The sequence below is a fragment of the Brassica napus genome, chromosome A9 (genome assembly GCF_020379485.1).
Source record: "Brassica napus cultivar Da-Ae chromosome A9, Da-Ae, whole genome shotgun sequence".
NCBI lineage: Eukaryota > Viridiplantae > Streptophyta > Magnoliopsida > Brassicales > Brassicaceae > Brassica > Brassica napus.
In genome coordinates this window covers 31,883,090-31,899,388 of record NC_063442.1, presented here as the reverse complement: position 1 = coordinate 31,899,388, position 16,299 = coordinate 31,883,090, and the positions used below count along the sequence as shown (strand labels likewise).

Below are 16,299 nucleotides of genomic sequence, written 5' to 3'. Positions count from 1 at the left end.
TTGCTTTCGGCTCATTTGAATGCCCAGGAAAAAGTCTATCCGTGGACTGTACTTCCATACAGGGGTTAGGTATTTGTTTTTAATAGACTCGGATTTAACTCTTTTTTTTGTAAAAAAAAAAGAGAATATATAAGTCCCTAACCAAAAAAAATTCTTCAAGCACTGTCAACGGCAGCCAATATTTATAGGCTTCGCTGAAAATTTGAGGTCATTCTCAGGAAAAACGTTCTTCATGCGATGTTATCATAAGATGAAAGACTTTTGACTCTTTGAAATACGTTTTCTGAAATTAAAGATGTTTGACTGGTCTCATGTGAATAATTTAGAATTTTACTTAACTCGTTAAAAATGAATTTTACTTAACTTATTAGGTTAATGTAACAGATTAAGAAAACATGTAATTTTGCATATTTTCAAAATAAAAGCATCATTACCGATACACCTAACCATATTTTAACCAATAGAAAAATAAAAAACGAATTATATTAATAAATTTTGCATTGAAAACATAAAACGACACCTAAAATAAAACACAATTTTAACTATAAAATGACAACTAATATGAAACGAAGGGAATATGTGATTATTTGTGAGTTATTTGTAAATATTTTTAAACTATTTATTAAATAATATTCTACTATAGATAAGATATGCGTCTTGTGCAGGGTGTAACTCCTCTAAAAAATAAAACGTTACAAGATGACACATAAAATTTCTTACGTTACATAATTCATAATATTAAAAATTTAAATGTACATAAAGTTTTGTTTTTCACGGTAATAGAAAAAAACATAAGAATTATTCTAAACAATATTTTTTATATTATAAACAAGAAGATTGAGCAAAATGATGAATCTTTCGATATATTATTCTTCACAACAATAAAAATATTATTTTAGGCTCTACAGACAATGAATAGTTTTCTTGTTATTTGTTTTGTATCGGAAAGTATTTATATTCTACTATTTGATATTTGACTTGATAACGATGAGTACTTAAAGATTAAATCCGGTACATGATGAGTAACGAGTATTTGTGGTCGACCCTATTAATGAACATGCTAAACGAAAGTACGCTGATGAGCAGCTAGGTGCGTCAAATCGTTGCATGCCTAATATTCCCTTCTCGAGTTCTCGTTAATTGTCTTTCTCAAAACCATCCATTATGGCCCTCATGCCAAAACCCTCACATCTTCTTTGAAAGCGTCTCAACTTTTAAAATCATCTATGAATGTGAGACACAAGCATAGAGGTACACAATCAAGATATGGAAGTGCCTTGCCCAAAACGTTTCCAAGAGCTTCCACATAATACAAGACTTTCCTGCTTCACTGAATCAGAACATCACTATAACTAGTTTCCAAGAAAACTAAGTTATCTCTTGCCAGAAGTTTCTGCGAAGTGACAATTTCAGCATAAGTGCATAACTATATGTGAGGCAGTGGCATTTGAGTTTGTTGTTTTACATGTGGTGAAAGGTCCATTCACATTTCACAGTTATAGATATAACGAATAGAAACATACATATCATGTTTCTCGAAAACACAACTGACTCAAATTGAATATTGATTGAGCATCTATCAAGATCGCGGTTTTTCAAAAGAATATTATAGTATTAACATTATATCAGAATTTTAAGTAAAAATAAATTTGATGTGTGTCAAAACATGATTATCAAACTTAATATATCTCGTGATCATTCTAATATATTAGTTTAACATGATAACATCATTTGGATACTTGCGCAAAATTGGCCTTCAAAGTAAAACATCAAATGTTGATACCTAAAGAGTAGAAACTCAGGGCTCATTGGCCATTAGTTTATATGGATAAAAACGCTAAGTTTCTAAACTGAATTTTCAACTATCATAGTTAAGAATATATTTTTTCATCTTAGTCATGACTTTATGATAATCAATGTTTCCACGCATGAATTTATAAAATCAAAAGTTTCACCTTTTGTCTTTCTTTTTATTTTTCCACATTTGTTTTTGAAAAAAAAAAAATTGAACTAAAAGGTCTTGCTCAGGGGATTTGTATTCCTTTTGTTTCTTTACAAAACAAAATGGTCATCTCCTCTTGTCTCTTTCTCCTATCTAAGAGAGTAATAATTTACATCCCACACAGCTTTATCATCTTCACCACAGATCATATGAACCATCCACATTCTATTGACTGATTTGCATACCCCACTGCACGTCCAATCAAATGACGCCACACACACTTCTCCAGCATCCGCCTTCATTTCACAATCTTTTGGAAAGAGATAAAGAAACAAACAAAAGAAAAAGAGAAACTACATGAGAAAAACATTATTTACTAACTTCTGAAGCATACAAAAATATATATAGCTGATTACCTGGAGTACTACAACAGAAATTACCATCATCGATATGCTCAACCTCAAGCCCGATGAACCATGACCCCAGCGTCACATCTTCATTTGCATACTTGTGCAAAATTGGCCTGCAAAGTAAAACATCAAATCAAATGTAATATATATGTGCTTGGATAGTAACCATTTCCCTTGGTAAAACATATTTTCTCATTTCTTGATAATTCAAGAACACATACTTAGTCACTTACTGATTGTTAGATATGTATGTAGCAAGATCCTTTGAGATGGCATAGATTTGTCCTGTAGCATGTCGAAAATATCTGTTACCTTCCTCTCCAAATTTCCAAAACTCGGGTTCACGATACTTGGCTGTCCTGCATGTTTTAAAAAGAGAAAAAAAATCTGCTTTAACATCCAAAAAGATGATATATAAAATTATAAGAGAAAAACGAGATTATTACTTTTTAGTAAGAACAGGTCCGGACTTCATACATCCAATGTAAACCCTCGGCTTATGACGGTGAAGAGCTAATGTGGAACCAAGCATACCTAAAACCTCAAAGAAAGATTTAATTCAAAGAGAGGAGAAATATAAAAAAACATGGTAGAAACATAGTTTGTTACCAAGGTTGACATGAACATCATCATCAATCTTAACGTAAAACTCAGCATCCCACGTTGCAACCGCACTGGAAAAGAAGGTTTTGGTTTTGGCAGACAAATTATAATATCCTTCAACATGATCCTGCAACGAGCAAAGAAACCAAAACAATATCAAGAAACACTGTACGTAAACCAATCCTAGAAAAAAATAAAGATGTCTAATGAATCTCACCAGCCTAAAAAAATCTTTGTACTGAGCATCTTCTGAATCAATTTCCTTATCCAATATACTATGTGGTGTCGCACTGCCAACAAGTTTTGTACATACACTCAAGTAAGAGTTTCACTCTAATAATAAAAAAAAGCATTAGACTACATTGCCTTCTCTTACTATTCCATGAATTAACCTGTGTCCGATCATGAACTTGACGACAATTCCCTTCTCTTTTTCCAGTTTTTCAAGCTTTTCCCCTGTGATAGATATATACATTAAAAAGGTAACTAAGTTTAGAGACAATGAAGCATGAAAAGAACAAGAGATTTGAAAGAGGGACATCACAAAATGTAACCCTGAGGTATCCAAGTCTCTCTAAGCGAATCACGACGTTGTCTACTGCTAAATGCAGTATTGACACCAATCACCATAAAAACTTTCGACATTTGGTTCCCTCCTGTTGAAGTATTTGTTGTTGAGACACCCACAATCTTTTGATAGCTGTGTCTAACAGAGAGCTGCTTCTGAAGCATAGCAACTGACTTACCCAGTGCTCTGTGGGCACAAGATATACGGTCATCAAACTATTTTTAACATGCAAGTGCAAGATTTACACACACGTACAAAAAAACATTTTATTATAATAATAATAATTATTATTATTATTATTATTATTATTATTATTATTAATATTATTAATATTAATATTACAACACTCACTCTATTGCTTTATGGATTTTCAGAACCTCTTCAGTTACATCTTTTTCATGTGATTTTTCCTGCATTTTGGCGAAATTCAAAGATTATAAATACGAGCTTTTAAAAAACAATAATAACATTCGAAACTATTCATATTATGAATACAGATTCAGACAATCAGATCAAAGTTTCAAAGGAATACTTTCTCACGACCGTAATCGTCTGACACACGAAATCTGAAAATACAAACAAAATGAAAACTGAATAACAATTGAATATCTAAATGCAAGAAGACGTGATTTTATAATGGTAAAGATTAATGGAGAAGAAAACTAAAAAAATCTCAATAAAAGCCAAGAAACCTGGACGTGAAGGTTACTCCGAGGAAAAAGCAGGAAATGCAGAGAAGTGAAACCCATGTCAATGATAGTCTCTTCGAGGCTTTGTGCTTCATTGGTGTGAATAAACAAGAGAATGGGATACGAACGAGAGAAGACCTGAACAAAACTTCAAGTCGTGTATTATTAACGGAAAGGTCAGTAAATTTTAAGTAACAATCCTTTTTATTACATGCATGTTTGACTATTTGTTCTTACAAAGTATCTAAGATGTCAGGTGATTTACTTCCAGTTTTAAAATATCAACAAGATGTTAAGAGAAGGAAATTTTGACCACGAGTAGAGACGGCTTCAACTGGTGACCATTTAGGGCCTGACTGGTTCAAACGCAGCGGTTGCGGTTGCGCTTGCAGGAGTTTGTGGATGCGGGCGGTTGCGGTTTCTAACGGTTTTAAGAGATTTGTACGACTGGTACTGCGGTTAAAAATTGGTGCGTTTGCGGGTGACTTATACTGGTTAACTACCTAATGCGGTAACATTCAAATAATAAATTAACAATATTTACATTTAATATAATTATAAAAATATCAAAAATCATAAAATTATAATAAATATAAATTCATATTTAGAAAGTTATAATTTTAATTTTTGAAAATTTATTGAAATTGTTTTTATTATAAAATTTGATAATATTAATTAAAATATAATAGATATATTTTAATATTTTCTTAATTTCAATTTTAAAATTTTTATTAAATATTTTTACTTTTGTATATATATTATTTTTTTTAAAAAAGAAAAAAATTTTACCCTCCCGCAACCACCCGCAACCGCAAACGCTAGCTGGAGCCAGCTTTTGAATTTATGAGACTCGGAGCGGTTTGAAGCGGTTTGAAGCGGTTTGAAGCGGTTTAGAGCGATTTGAGTGATTGTTGCAAACCACCGACAACCGCTACCAACCGCAAAAGCTGCGTTTGCGGGTGGTAGCGGAAAAACCAGTCGCCCCCTTAATTGAGCAGAAAAATGAACTATTTAATTGAACAGAAAAATGAATAAAATAATGAACAAAAATTCAGTCGAAGAAATGAAAAAAATATGAATATAAGAATTTATATTCAATTCATTCCCCATCCAAATTGGAGAAGGAATTTTTTTCATAATTTTTTTCATCCTAAAGGAAATAAGAATAATAGAGTGGGACCCTATATCTAATCAAAAAATTCAACATGATTGGTATAAAAATTGAGGAATAAGAATTTCACCATTATTTTGTTCATAAAATGTGGTCACCAATTGAAGCCAAAGTGAAATAAGTCGATAACTACAAATGGTTTGTTGAATAGGAAATTTGACCCTATAACAAAAAAACTATAATTTATCAAATAACCATATTAATCTATATACTATAATGCACTATCTATAATGTGTATTTATTATCATTTTGCCTCCTATTATATACATATTCACCTAATTTGATGTTTTTCTATTTACTACAAAAAGATTTTTTTCCTATAACTTAATCAACTTTACAGTTATGTAATTTCATAGTTTACATGGAAAATATATAGATTTTTTATACATAATATATGTTTTGAAAACTTAAATCAGACATATATTACATAAAGAGTTTAAAATCTATATTATATTATACATTTATATGATAGAATTTAGTTTCATTTTCAAATGAGATTCTAATTCCTTATCTTCTATTCCATTTAGAAAATATAATATAAATTTAACTTTACAAATCTCTTTTTTGATTTATTGTACTCTGTAGAGAATAGAATTCTATTTGTTTCATATTACATGATGTTTTTGTTTCAATGCACATATGTAAAAAAACAATTATCAAAGTATTACTAAAATATAATTTAAAACTAGTTTATCTAATTACAAATAGATATAATAAAAAGATAATTGGCTACCTATGTAGTTTTTGATAAATTTAAAATTATTTAGATTTGTGCATATATCTTATATTATGAAACAATTTTTTTTCCCAAAACATCATCTATATTGAAATTACATAACAAAATAGAGCTCAGTAACTTATCTTTCATACGTCCACTTGAAGTGAAAATAAAATATCATTTATCTGCATATTTGTCACATCTTATGATTATGGTTATTTCTGTAATTTTGTTTATTCCAATGACTTATACACAAATTCACCCAGTTAAAAAAGTTCTTTCAAAAAATAAAATATTTTTGTGTTTAAATTTTAACTTTTTTGTCAACTTCTTGTGTTTAAATGTAGTATCAAATTTGTTGACAAAAAATGAAATATCAAATTTTATTTATTTTTGTTGATAAACACGATATTATATCAAACTTTCAGAATTATTTGTTAAAATGAATATATCATAGTTATATGAGTAGCTTTGAAGTTGTTTACATCCGGTAGTGAAAGTCAAATATGTAAACCATGTGATGGTGGTTTAGTGGTAGTCGGCCTTTGGATTGCTAAGTAATTTGGATTTGAATGGACTCAATTACATTCTATTGTATAGTCATTCGAAGGCACTTCAATACATTCTATTATGTAATCATGCGGATATGGGTCCATTACTTATAACTTATATTTCTATTTGTGGACTGCATCTCTCCAAGAGAATTAGTCTGAATCCTTCTACAAGTTCGGTATCAAGTTTGAGATACCGCTAGTTAATAAAAAAAATCAATGTGTAAAAATAATGCGGAATTATGACTAGCTTTATTAATATGACTAAACTACTCGTAACATTTTTGATACTAATAACTTAACAAATTAATATTGTTATAGCTAGGGTTTGGGAACAAATCCAAATCCGATCTAAAAAGTAATATCGAATCCATCCGAATGGATTCAAAACTTTGATATCTAGAGAATCGAAACCAAATCTGATCCGAACCGGAAAATTTCGAGTATCCGAATCAAATTTATATATTTAAATATATTAATTATTTTAGATTTAATATCCATATAATATCCAAAATATATAAGATATTTTAAAGTTGTCCAAAACATTTGAAATCTATACAAATAGTCAAAAGTAAACGTATAAAATAGCTAAACAATATTCGAAACATCCAAAATACTTGAAATATATATATCGATTTCCTATCCAAATATTTAAACCAAACTAATGTTTATGTTAAGTTTAAGTATTTTGACATACATTATTCAAATATGTATATATGAATTTGATTTTTAGATTTTGATAAATTTAAAGCATATATAAATTTTGAATTTTTAAAAATAATTTAAATGGTTTATCCGAACCCACAAAAATACGAACCGAATCCAAACCCAAAATTTGTAAATACTGAAATAGAAATGAAATCTTTAATTCAAAAATCGAAAACTCGATTAGATTCGAACTGTATCCGAAGGGGTACCCTAATGCCCATCCTACAAGGATTTGTTTGGTTTAGCTACAGAAACCGAAAGAAATCACTGCGTACTACCGGTTTTTAATCATTAAGGTCCTGACTCGTTCAAATGCAGCGGTTGCGGTTGCGGGTAGTTGCGGTTTCTAGCGATTTTAAAAGATTTTTACGACTGGTTTTGCGGTTATAAATTGGTGCGTTTGCGGTTTACTTATGATTGGTTAACTACCAAATGCATCAGCGGTTAAATAATAAATTAACAATATTTATATTTTATATAATTATAAAAATATCAAAAATCATAATATTATAATAAATATAAAAATTATATTTAGAAAGTTATAGTTTTAAAATTTTTAAAATTATAGAAATTTTTTTTTATTTTAAAATTTTAACATATTAGTTAAAATATAATAGATATATTTATAATTCCAATTAAAAAAATTATTGAATATTTTTATTTTTGTATTTATATTGTTTAAAGAAAAGAAAAAAAATTATCCTCACACAACCGCGTGCAATTGCAAATGCTAGTTGAAATCAGCTTTTGAATAGATGAAATTTAGAACGGTTTGAAACGATTTAAAACATGATTGTTGGAAAACGTCAATAACTACTACCAATTGCAAAATTTACGTGTTTACAAGTAGTAGCTGAGAAACTAGTCGTACCTGACCCTGGTTTAGAACGGCAGGCGCCGCCTATTCAGCCGGTAGCCCTTCCAAAAAACCATTTTCATTATTAAATTTTCTTAATTTCCCTCAAATTCTCTTCTTCCGGCCCCCATCATCCATAAGCTTAAGCTCCCGTCCATCCGAATTCGATTCCTCAGGGCTTTGCTTTGATCTGTTTAGGGTTTCTCTCAAATTTGTATGGAAACTTCAGTTTATAATAATAACCCTAAAAGAAGCTTCCTTTGCCTCCTCCGCCACATAAGTTTCTCTCTTGATTGATTCCATCCAAAGGAACAACCTTTCCTCCCTCTAGCTTTCGATCATGGACCGTGCTGCTCAATCGGATCTCTCCTTGGGATTCACCAGCCCCCACGCCTTGCCGCGAATCCCTATCGCCGATGACTCCATCACCCTTCAAATCGACTCCAGCTTCCGCCCTCCTTCCTCTAACCCGATGCCCCCTGTTCCCCTCCAGCTCCTCGAGCAGAGATTCGATGGTAGCCGAGCCCTCGTCGATAAAGACCAAGACTTTGATGATGATGATGATCAGAGGGAAGAGTTCATCCTCTTGGGACAACCGTTGAAGCTAAAACGCTCTAGAGGCAGCAGCTCAATGCGATCGCCAAGCCCTTGTAAGCGATTCGCAGCCGATCCAGAAACTAGACGAGCCGCCGTCAAAGCGTGGGGCGACCAGTCACTCTCGGAAGCAGACCCCGAGATTCACGACTTCATGGAGAAGGAGAAGCAGAGACAGTTCCGAGGAATCGAGCTCATTGCCTCCGAGAATTTCGTTTGTAGAGCAGTGATGGAAGCTTTGGGAAGTCATCTGACTAACAAGTACTCCGAAGGCATCCCTGGAGCTAGATACTACACAGGGAACCAGTACATCGATCAGATCGAGATCCTTTGCCAAGAACGTGCCCTGCAAGCTTTCGGTCTACATCCCGAGCATTGGGGTGTTAACGTGCAGCCGTACTCTTGCACGTCCGCCAACTTCGCTGTCTTCTCTGGTCTTTTGTTGCCAGGGGAGCGGATCATGGGGCTGGATTCGCCTTCGGGTGGTCATATGAGTCATGGGTACTACACGCCTGGTGGGAAGAAAGTCTCTGGTGCGTCTATATTCTTTGAGAGCTTTCCCTATAAGGTGGATCCTCGTACAGGGTACATTGATTACGACAAGCTTGAGGAGAAGGCGCTTGACTATCGTCCTAAGATACTTATCTGTGGAGGGAGTTCGTATCCTAGAGACTGGGACTTTCCTAGGTTTAGGTATGTTGCTGACAAATGTGGAGCTGTTCTCATGTTTGACATGGCACAGATTAGCGGTCTTGTTGCTGCCAAGGTATATGTTCATTCTCACTCCTTGGCATCCATCAGTCATTGAACTTGAGGCTTAAGTATCATTATCAATGTTCTTAAAATCCGTCTACGCTGAAACTATATTTTAAATTAGTTTAAATCTATTAAACTAAGCAGTAATGTTAGTACAAATCCATTAATTTGTCTAGTTTTTTTTTTTTGTTTTGTTTATCTAATTTTTATAATTCATCAAAATAATTTTATAGTTAAATTCAAAAACTAAAATATCTTACATAAATGTAAATATATATATATATGAATAAATCAATAATTCGTTATCCACTATGTTACAAATAATCCGTCTAGTGGCTTGTCTAGTTACCACTTGGCGATTTCTTTGGACATTGATCATTTTCATGAATGTTTTTGTTTCTGTAAATGTTGTAGGAAAGTCCAAATCCATTTGATTATTGCGATATAGTTACCTCAACGACACACAAGTCTCTCCGGGGACCTAGGGGCGGTATCATATTCTACAGGAGAGGCTTGAAGGGCAAGAAGCAAAGCATAAATCTTAATCACTGTGAGACCAATATCCAATATGATTTTGAGGAGAAAATAAACTTTTCTGTCTTCCCATCGCTGCAAGGAGGTCCTCACAATAACCATATAGCTGCTCTAGCCATTGCCCTCAAGCAGGCTGCTTCACCTGAGTACAAGGCTTACATGCGACAGGTCAAGAAAAATGCCAAGGCTTTAGCATCTGCTTTGATAAGCAAAAATTGCAAGTTGGTCACAAATGGCACTGATAATCATTTGATGCTCTGGGATCTAACTCCTTTGGGCTTGACAGGTATCTGATTAGTTCCTCTTATTATTAACACTGGAATAAGCTGCTCTATGTGACTTAAGTATGTCTAGTTATGTGTCCAAAGGCGACTCAAATCCTTAAGCTTGTGATTTTCAGGCAAAGTGTATGAGAAAGTATGCGAGATGTGCCATATCACGGTCAACAAAGTCGCCATTTTCAGTGAAAACGGTGTTATTTCCCCTGGAGGAGTGAGAATAGGTAAAGCAAATCAACTGATTGAGGAAACTTCAATACTATGGATTGTGTCTTTTCTTCCTGTCTGATTCTGGACATGGGCTTCATGTAATCTGTGTTTCAGGTAGTCCGGCTATGACTTCGAGAGGTTGTCTAGAATCAGATTTTGAGACAATGGCTGAGTTTCTGTATAGAGCTGCTCTGATAGCAAGTGCTGCACAGAGGGAGCAGGGGAAGTCACTCAAAAGCATCTATCACTGTAAGGACATTGCAGATCTTAGGAACCAAGTCGAGGCTTTTGCTTCTCAGTTTGCAATGCCTGCGTTTGACATGTGAGTCAGCCTGCAAAGAATGTGATAGCACAAACCTCCCTCATTTTTGTTGCCATGGTAATCTAAATCCACGCACCCATTTCTCTATTTTACAATGTCATCTATTTACATCTAAACTTAGATCAACATTTGTGGGGGAAATAAACAAACTTCCCTGTCTTGCTATGGTTGTAATTCTTCAAGGCTTGTGTACATAGTCATTGGAGGTGTGTTTAGTATATCCTTTTATGATCTTTTCATATGGTAATAAATAATAATAATAATAGAAAATGGAAGAAAACAAACAAATTCTGGAAAATTAGCTGTAATTTCAGGATGTTTATGTGTTGGGGAACAGAAATAATGTCTGTAAGCAGAGGAAAACTTGCTTCTGACCTCAATCATTGCTTTTTACCAAGGGAAAATCATTACATTCTGAGGTCGAAAGAAAAAAGAAACTGTGACAAAAGGAATAATACAGAGTTTTGTTATGAATATGTTTTGCTGTTATCATTGCATTTGGTAAATTGTAATGTTTATTTGGTAAATCAGCTGAGAAAGTTGGTGTCCTACTTGGGAGGCAAAGCATGGAATTCTGGTGAGAGTCTCTAAAAGCATTTAGATTCTGCATGTTTTTGGTTTTGGATAGTGACTTATGTCCTCATCTATAATATTATATTAATAATATATATATATATATATTTCTGTCTTCCATATTGTCTACTTATTAGATTAATGGTTTTTGCAACCAAATTATTTTTCAAAATAAAAAAATTTTGAAGGCCAAAGACGCATCTCTTCTTAATTGTTGCCAATAATCTTGATGATGTTCTTACAGCTAGTAAGCCTACAGATGAAAATTTGCATTTTATATTTAGTAAATAAGTTTTCTAGACTGAAAACAGAAAGCTTTCTTGACTAAAACGGATTTACAAACATCATGTGAATTCTATTGTTGTATGCACTTAGTGAAGTTAGGTTTTGGGATGATTATTATTATGGCTTATAGAGATGGTTGAACAATTTTGTAGCCATATATTAAATGAATTGTTTTTGGGCTCGTTTTTGATATTTCAATAAAATAGGTTTGACATTATTGGTGTTTGCAATAATATTTCTAGTGGGTTCAACTGTTTTTTGTTAATCCTGGACACCCAAGGAATACCAAGTGAATTGACGCTTTTGGTACTTGATTGATACACATATACCAAGTGATTCTCAAGGGTTGAGATTTACTCATAGATACAAATAATGAATATTTTGTCAAAGATGTTCTTTTGTGTAGAAAAAGGAGAAAGCAAAGATGAGTGAATTGTGTGTAAAGCAAATATTAAAATAAGTATTAGAAACTTAAAGAAGTAAAGATGGAGTGTCTTAAAACAGTGGGTGGGGAAGGATTTAGGGTGTGAAATTGGTAATAGTCATAATTAATTGACACAAAAGCCACCAAAGGTGTGCCCAAAGCATATAAACTTAGATGAGAGTGCCAAAGAATCAAAAGACAAATCTGCTTTAGAAAGGATCCATTTTCATCATTATTATTGATTAACACCACAAAATCACCATTCAAATTAATCTCTCTCTACTTCCTCCTCTATGTGAATCAAATCAAATCAAATTCTAGTTTTGATCATTGGCTTTGTTCACCTTTCTTCTCCAACTATCTCAAAGAGACAACAAGCACTCCCTTTTGACTACCTCTTTTTCAACCCATTGTTTTTAATTAAGTTGTGATAGGACAATGATATATGGTCCTCTTAGTGAAGGTGCATGATAAAAAATAACTCACTGAACTATCACTTTTGAGACATGACTGTTGTAATCCAGCCATATAATTAAATCTAACCACAATATGGTATTTACTAATTAACGATTCTAAATTGTGTGTTTAATATATGGTAGTGTAAGATCTTATATGTATTTGTAAACCATGTTAATAATATTTTTACATTTTGTGTACGTTAAAATTTCATATACTTTATGAATATCGAGTCATTTGAAATGATTCTAATGGAGTTTCATGAGTGAAATATACAATAAGTCTAAAGTATACCATATGAATTCCATAAATCTATGAGAAGTCTAATAATATTACAGCTTAAAATGTCTTGACGTTGTATGATAAAAACATCAGATAACCCTCACCATTCGGTTATCTTCTTATGAACCCGTATATAGACTTGAAGGCTTTTGATATCCATTCAAAACACATATTTGAGCTCCGTATTTGAGTATATGTTTCTGAAAAAGAGCTAACATTTGTTTTTTTTTTTTTTTTAATGTGTTCAAATATGATTGAACAACAAACATCTTCAACGGGCTGGAACCAAAACTGAAAAGGAGACATTTACTTTAGATATGATTCAGAGAATAAACTCCATTTCTAGAATTATAGAAATAAACATCAAAATACTAAAGTAGAGCAGATTGACGAATTAACATTTTCTTTTCATAACAAAAAAAAAGAAGTTACAACTTACAACAACTCCTACCGAATGATTCGTCTAAGCCTAGAGTCTACCCAAATTTTTTCATTTTTTTTTTCATCTTTATGAAACTGAAAAAATTGTCAGCTTTTGATATTCTCATCTATGGCTGCAGAAATCCAAAAGCTTTTTTCTTCCTTCAACAATTTCATCAAAGAAATCATCGATTTGCGACACTATACTCTCTGTCCCATTCCTCAAATTACCAAAATACCCTTTCAGATTCTCCACTCTCTCTCTCAACTCCCTCTCTCCCTCCTCCTCCTCCTCGCTTCCCCCTCCTCCTCCTCCTCTCCGCTCAAGCTCCGCCTTAAGCTCTTCCAACGCCGCCTTGCTCCTCCTATACTCATGCATCAGTATCCCCTTCCTCATCCCCGTTCTCCCCACCTCAGCCGCAACCCTCTGCTGCAACCTCCCCATCGCTCCAGCGAAGCCGCTGACCTGATTCTGCGTCTGCGTTTGCGTTTGCGACAACGTTGCGTCGCTGGGAACACAGTAGACGAGACCGTTCATCAACACCATGAGTAGAAGCGAGCTCATGTTCCTCGTCGCGTACAGTACGCCGCGGAAACCACTGAACCCGTTCTGTAACTTCGTCGACGACTCCATCACCGTCGCCGCCGCCTGCTCCGACCAAAACGGAAACCTTTGAACTCGATTCTCCATCAACGCTCTGTTCTCTGCCTCTATCCCAATCGCCTCTCTCCTACACCCTGTGATCGCTCTTATCACCTGAACCACCATTCAAACCACAACAAAAACAGAGTACTTTAAAAACAGAGTAACTGAAAAAAACAGAGTAGTTGAAGATTTTGAATTTTGATCGTAAAGATTCAGTTTTTACGAGTACCCACCTGACGAGAAAGCTGAGGGGAGAGACGGCGGTGGTGATAGTGGCCGTCGAGGGTGGAGGCGATTGAAATTCCGGCGGAGGAGAAGTTTTCGATGGAGGAAACGGCGGACTTGATGACGAGGCAAGCTTCCCAAAGCTTGGAGCTTTCGTCCATATACTCATCGAGCCATTTGTCGCCGACAGGGAGGTTAAGTTTCTGAACGAGGAGAGTGAGATGCGAGTGGGAGGTGCGGAGGAGACAGAGAGCTCTCTGTAAAAAGTGTACGGACATGAAGTTGTTTGAGAGGTAAACCCTCTCGAGATCATCCATTGATCTGTTTAGAAACGAGTAGTATCCGTTCACTGAGCTTGCAGAGGACGGATCCATGTTAAAAAGATCTGATTTTTTTTAAGTTGTTTCTTCTTTGGTCGGTCGATGATCTAATTGAAAAGATGTTATAAGACTTAAGAGAGAGAGAGGTGAGGAAATTGGAGGAGAGGGAAAAGGGAAAGGGGAGAATCAAAAGGTTATATAGAGAGTGGAAGGTGAATGTATGTATGTATGTATGTATGTATACGTGTCGTATGTATATATATATATATATGTATGAGTGTAAATGTAAATGTGTAGATGGAAGAAGAGTGAAAGGTAGAAGAAGGAAGGAAGCTGAAGTTTTTGATTCTAAAGGATGAAAGTGATTGTTGGGTACAATGATGAATGTTTCCTACTGAGGAGGAAAGATGATTGGTAATTTTGTCTGATTTTTTTTTCTCTTAAAAAATGGGGAATATACATGAAGAAGAAAAATTGAAAATGAAAGGAAAAAGGGTATGGAGAAGAAATGTTTTTGAAGAAAACAAGAAAGTAAGACATACTGGACAACATTTGTTTTCATGAGATCTATCTAATTTTGTGGGTCTATTGTTTCCTACACTTGAGAAATATATTGAAAATTGTAATATGTTTGTTCCTCTGCGTAGAAGCTGCTCCATCAGTTCTCTTTTCTCTGGTCTTTGGAGAAATTGATTCTTTCTCTGAATAAAATTTATAATGGTTGGATATAAACATACAAGAAAATAATGGAGAAAGATTAGAAACAAAAAAAATCTTGAGCCCAAATACCTAGTATTTGGATGTATATATGATTATAGGACTTCAGAGTTTTCATTTTTAGTTTCCATCTTCAACATTTAGTATTTAGGTTTAGTTACAAAACTCTTGATGTCAGGCAACTTTAAAAGTGTGGCATTTTTGTATCTAACGTTTTTGATTTATATATCGGGTTGTGATATTTAACCAATTCTTGGATGATTTTAAGTAATATTATGGCATACTATATTACAAATTATATCGACTACAAGGCTGCTTGTTTGGCATCTGTCGAGTTTATGCACTGGAAGTACTTATATATTAAACTAACTGACTCAAAAAAAAAAAGGATAAGGGAGCCATAAGAAGATTCTTTCTGTCTATTTTGGTGGTAAAATTCTTGAGGTCTTTTCAAAAGGTATTTTACATTTGACATTGAAATTTCATGGTGAAGTCTCTATACTGAGATTCCAACGATGAACATTCAAACATTTTTGGTCTAAATGTTAAGATATGAACATTAAAACATACTAATCACTAACGTATATTTGGTCCCTTTCTTTGCTAAAGATTAATAAAAGGAAGGAGCCATTGAATGTTTAGGGGTCTGAGTGGGGTTTCAATAATTTTATATATTTTACAATGGGTTTGGTGTTCACCTTTGATGGTGCTTCTTCCCTCTTTTCCTCCCTCGAGCTACTGATTTTGTGGGTTTTTCTCCAAGAATATAGAAATAAGGAAAACGATTTATACTTAATATTATATTTTTTATTCACCCAATTCATTTTATTTTTCGTTGATAACTCCTTTTTATACAGTTTGCAACATTTGCCAAAAAAGAATAAATAGGAATGATGAGATTCTTTGTATGTATCCTTTTAGTTTCATGCACATACTCAAAATTCTTTTTAGGACATAGGTCTCTGTGATGTTTGCAAGCCATCATCAGTCTAGAAAAACTTATCTCAACCATTTATTTTTTTCCCTTAACAAATAGCTTCT

At 33.6% G+C, this 16,299-nt stretch overlaps 3 protein-coding genes across 3 annotated transcripts; 1 reads left to right on the top strand and 2 right to left on the bottom strand.

The window, feature by feature from the left end:
* Positions 1-2,091: 2,091 nt before the first annotated feature.
* On the bottom strand, positions 2,092-3,939 carry LOC106453536 (probable beta-1,3-galactosyltransferase 5). The gene is made up of 9 exons (XM_022691800.2): positions 3,875-3,939; positions 3,510-3,709; positions 3,348-3,411; positions 3,173-3,245; positions 2,962-3,082; positions 2,799-2,886; positions 2,586-2,711; positions 2,359-2,465; positions 2,092-2,252 (listed from the first exon to the last, which is right to left on the bottom strand). Exons 1-9 carry the CDS (start codon positions 3,937-3,939, stop codon positions 2,092-2,094), a joined length of 1,005 nt encoding a protein of 334 aa, XP_022547521.2.
* Positions 3,940-8,220: 4,281 nt separating this feature from the next.
* Positions 8,221-11,143, top strand: LOC106451226 (serine hydroxymethyltransferase 6). The gene is made up of 4 exons (XM_013893121.3): positions 8,221-9,576; positions 9,981-10,386; positions 10,501-10,602; positions 10,703-11,143. Exons 1-4 carry the CDS (start codon positions 8,557-8,559, stop codon positions 10,912-10,914), a joined length of 1,740 nt encoding a protein of 579 aa, XP_013748575.1. The 5' UTR covers positions 8,221-8,556; the 3' UTR covers positions 10,915-11,143.
* A 2,173-nt stretch (positions 11,144-13,316) lies between these two features.
* Positions 13,317-14,861, bottom strand: BNAANNG04190D. The gene is made up of 2 exons (XM_013896880.3): positions 14,230-14,861; positions 13,317-14,107 (listed from the first exon to the last, which is right to left on the bottom strand). Exons 1-2 carry the CDS (start codon positions 14,593-14,595, stop codon positions 13,475-13,477), a joined length of 999 nt encoding a protein of 332 aa, XP_013752334.1. The 5' UTR covers positions 14,596-14,861; the 3' UTR covers positions 13,317-13,474.
* Between the last annotated feature and the right edge of the window lie 1,438 nt (positions 14,862-16,299).

Coding starts and splice junctions, on each gene's coding strand:
- LOC106453536 (XM_022691800.2), bottom strand. CDS start 3,939: ATGCAGGAAAAATCACATGAAAAAGATGTAACTGAAGAGGTTCTGAAA. Junction 3,710..3,874: donor AAAATCCATAAAGCAATAGA/GTGAGTGTTGTA, acceptor TTGTGCCCACAG/AGCACTGGGTAAGTCAGTTG. Junction 2,887..2,961: donor TGATGTTCATGTCAACCTTG/GTAACAAACTAT, acceptor TTGAGGTTTTAG/GTATGCTTGGTTCCACATTA.
- LOC106451226 (XM_013893121.3), top strand. CDS start 8,557: ATGGACCGTGCTGCTCAATCGGATCTCTCCTTGGGATTCACCAGCCCC. Junction 9,577..9,980: donor GCGGTCTTGTTGCTGCCAAG/GTATATGTTCAT, acceptor TAAATGTTGTAG/GAAAGTCCAAATCCATTTGA. Junction 10,387..10,500: donor AACTCCTTTGGGCTTGACAG/GTATCTGATTAG, acceptor TGTGATTTTCAG/GCAAAGTGTATGAGAAAGTA.
- BNAANNG04190D (XM_013896880.3), bottom strand. CDS start 14,595: ATGGATCCGTCCTCTGCAAGCTCAGTGAACGGATACTACTCGTTTCTA. Junction 14,108..14,229: donor CCCCTCAGCTTTCTCGTCAG/GTGGGTACTCGT, acceptor ATGGTGGTTCAG/GTGATAAGAGCGATCACAGG.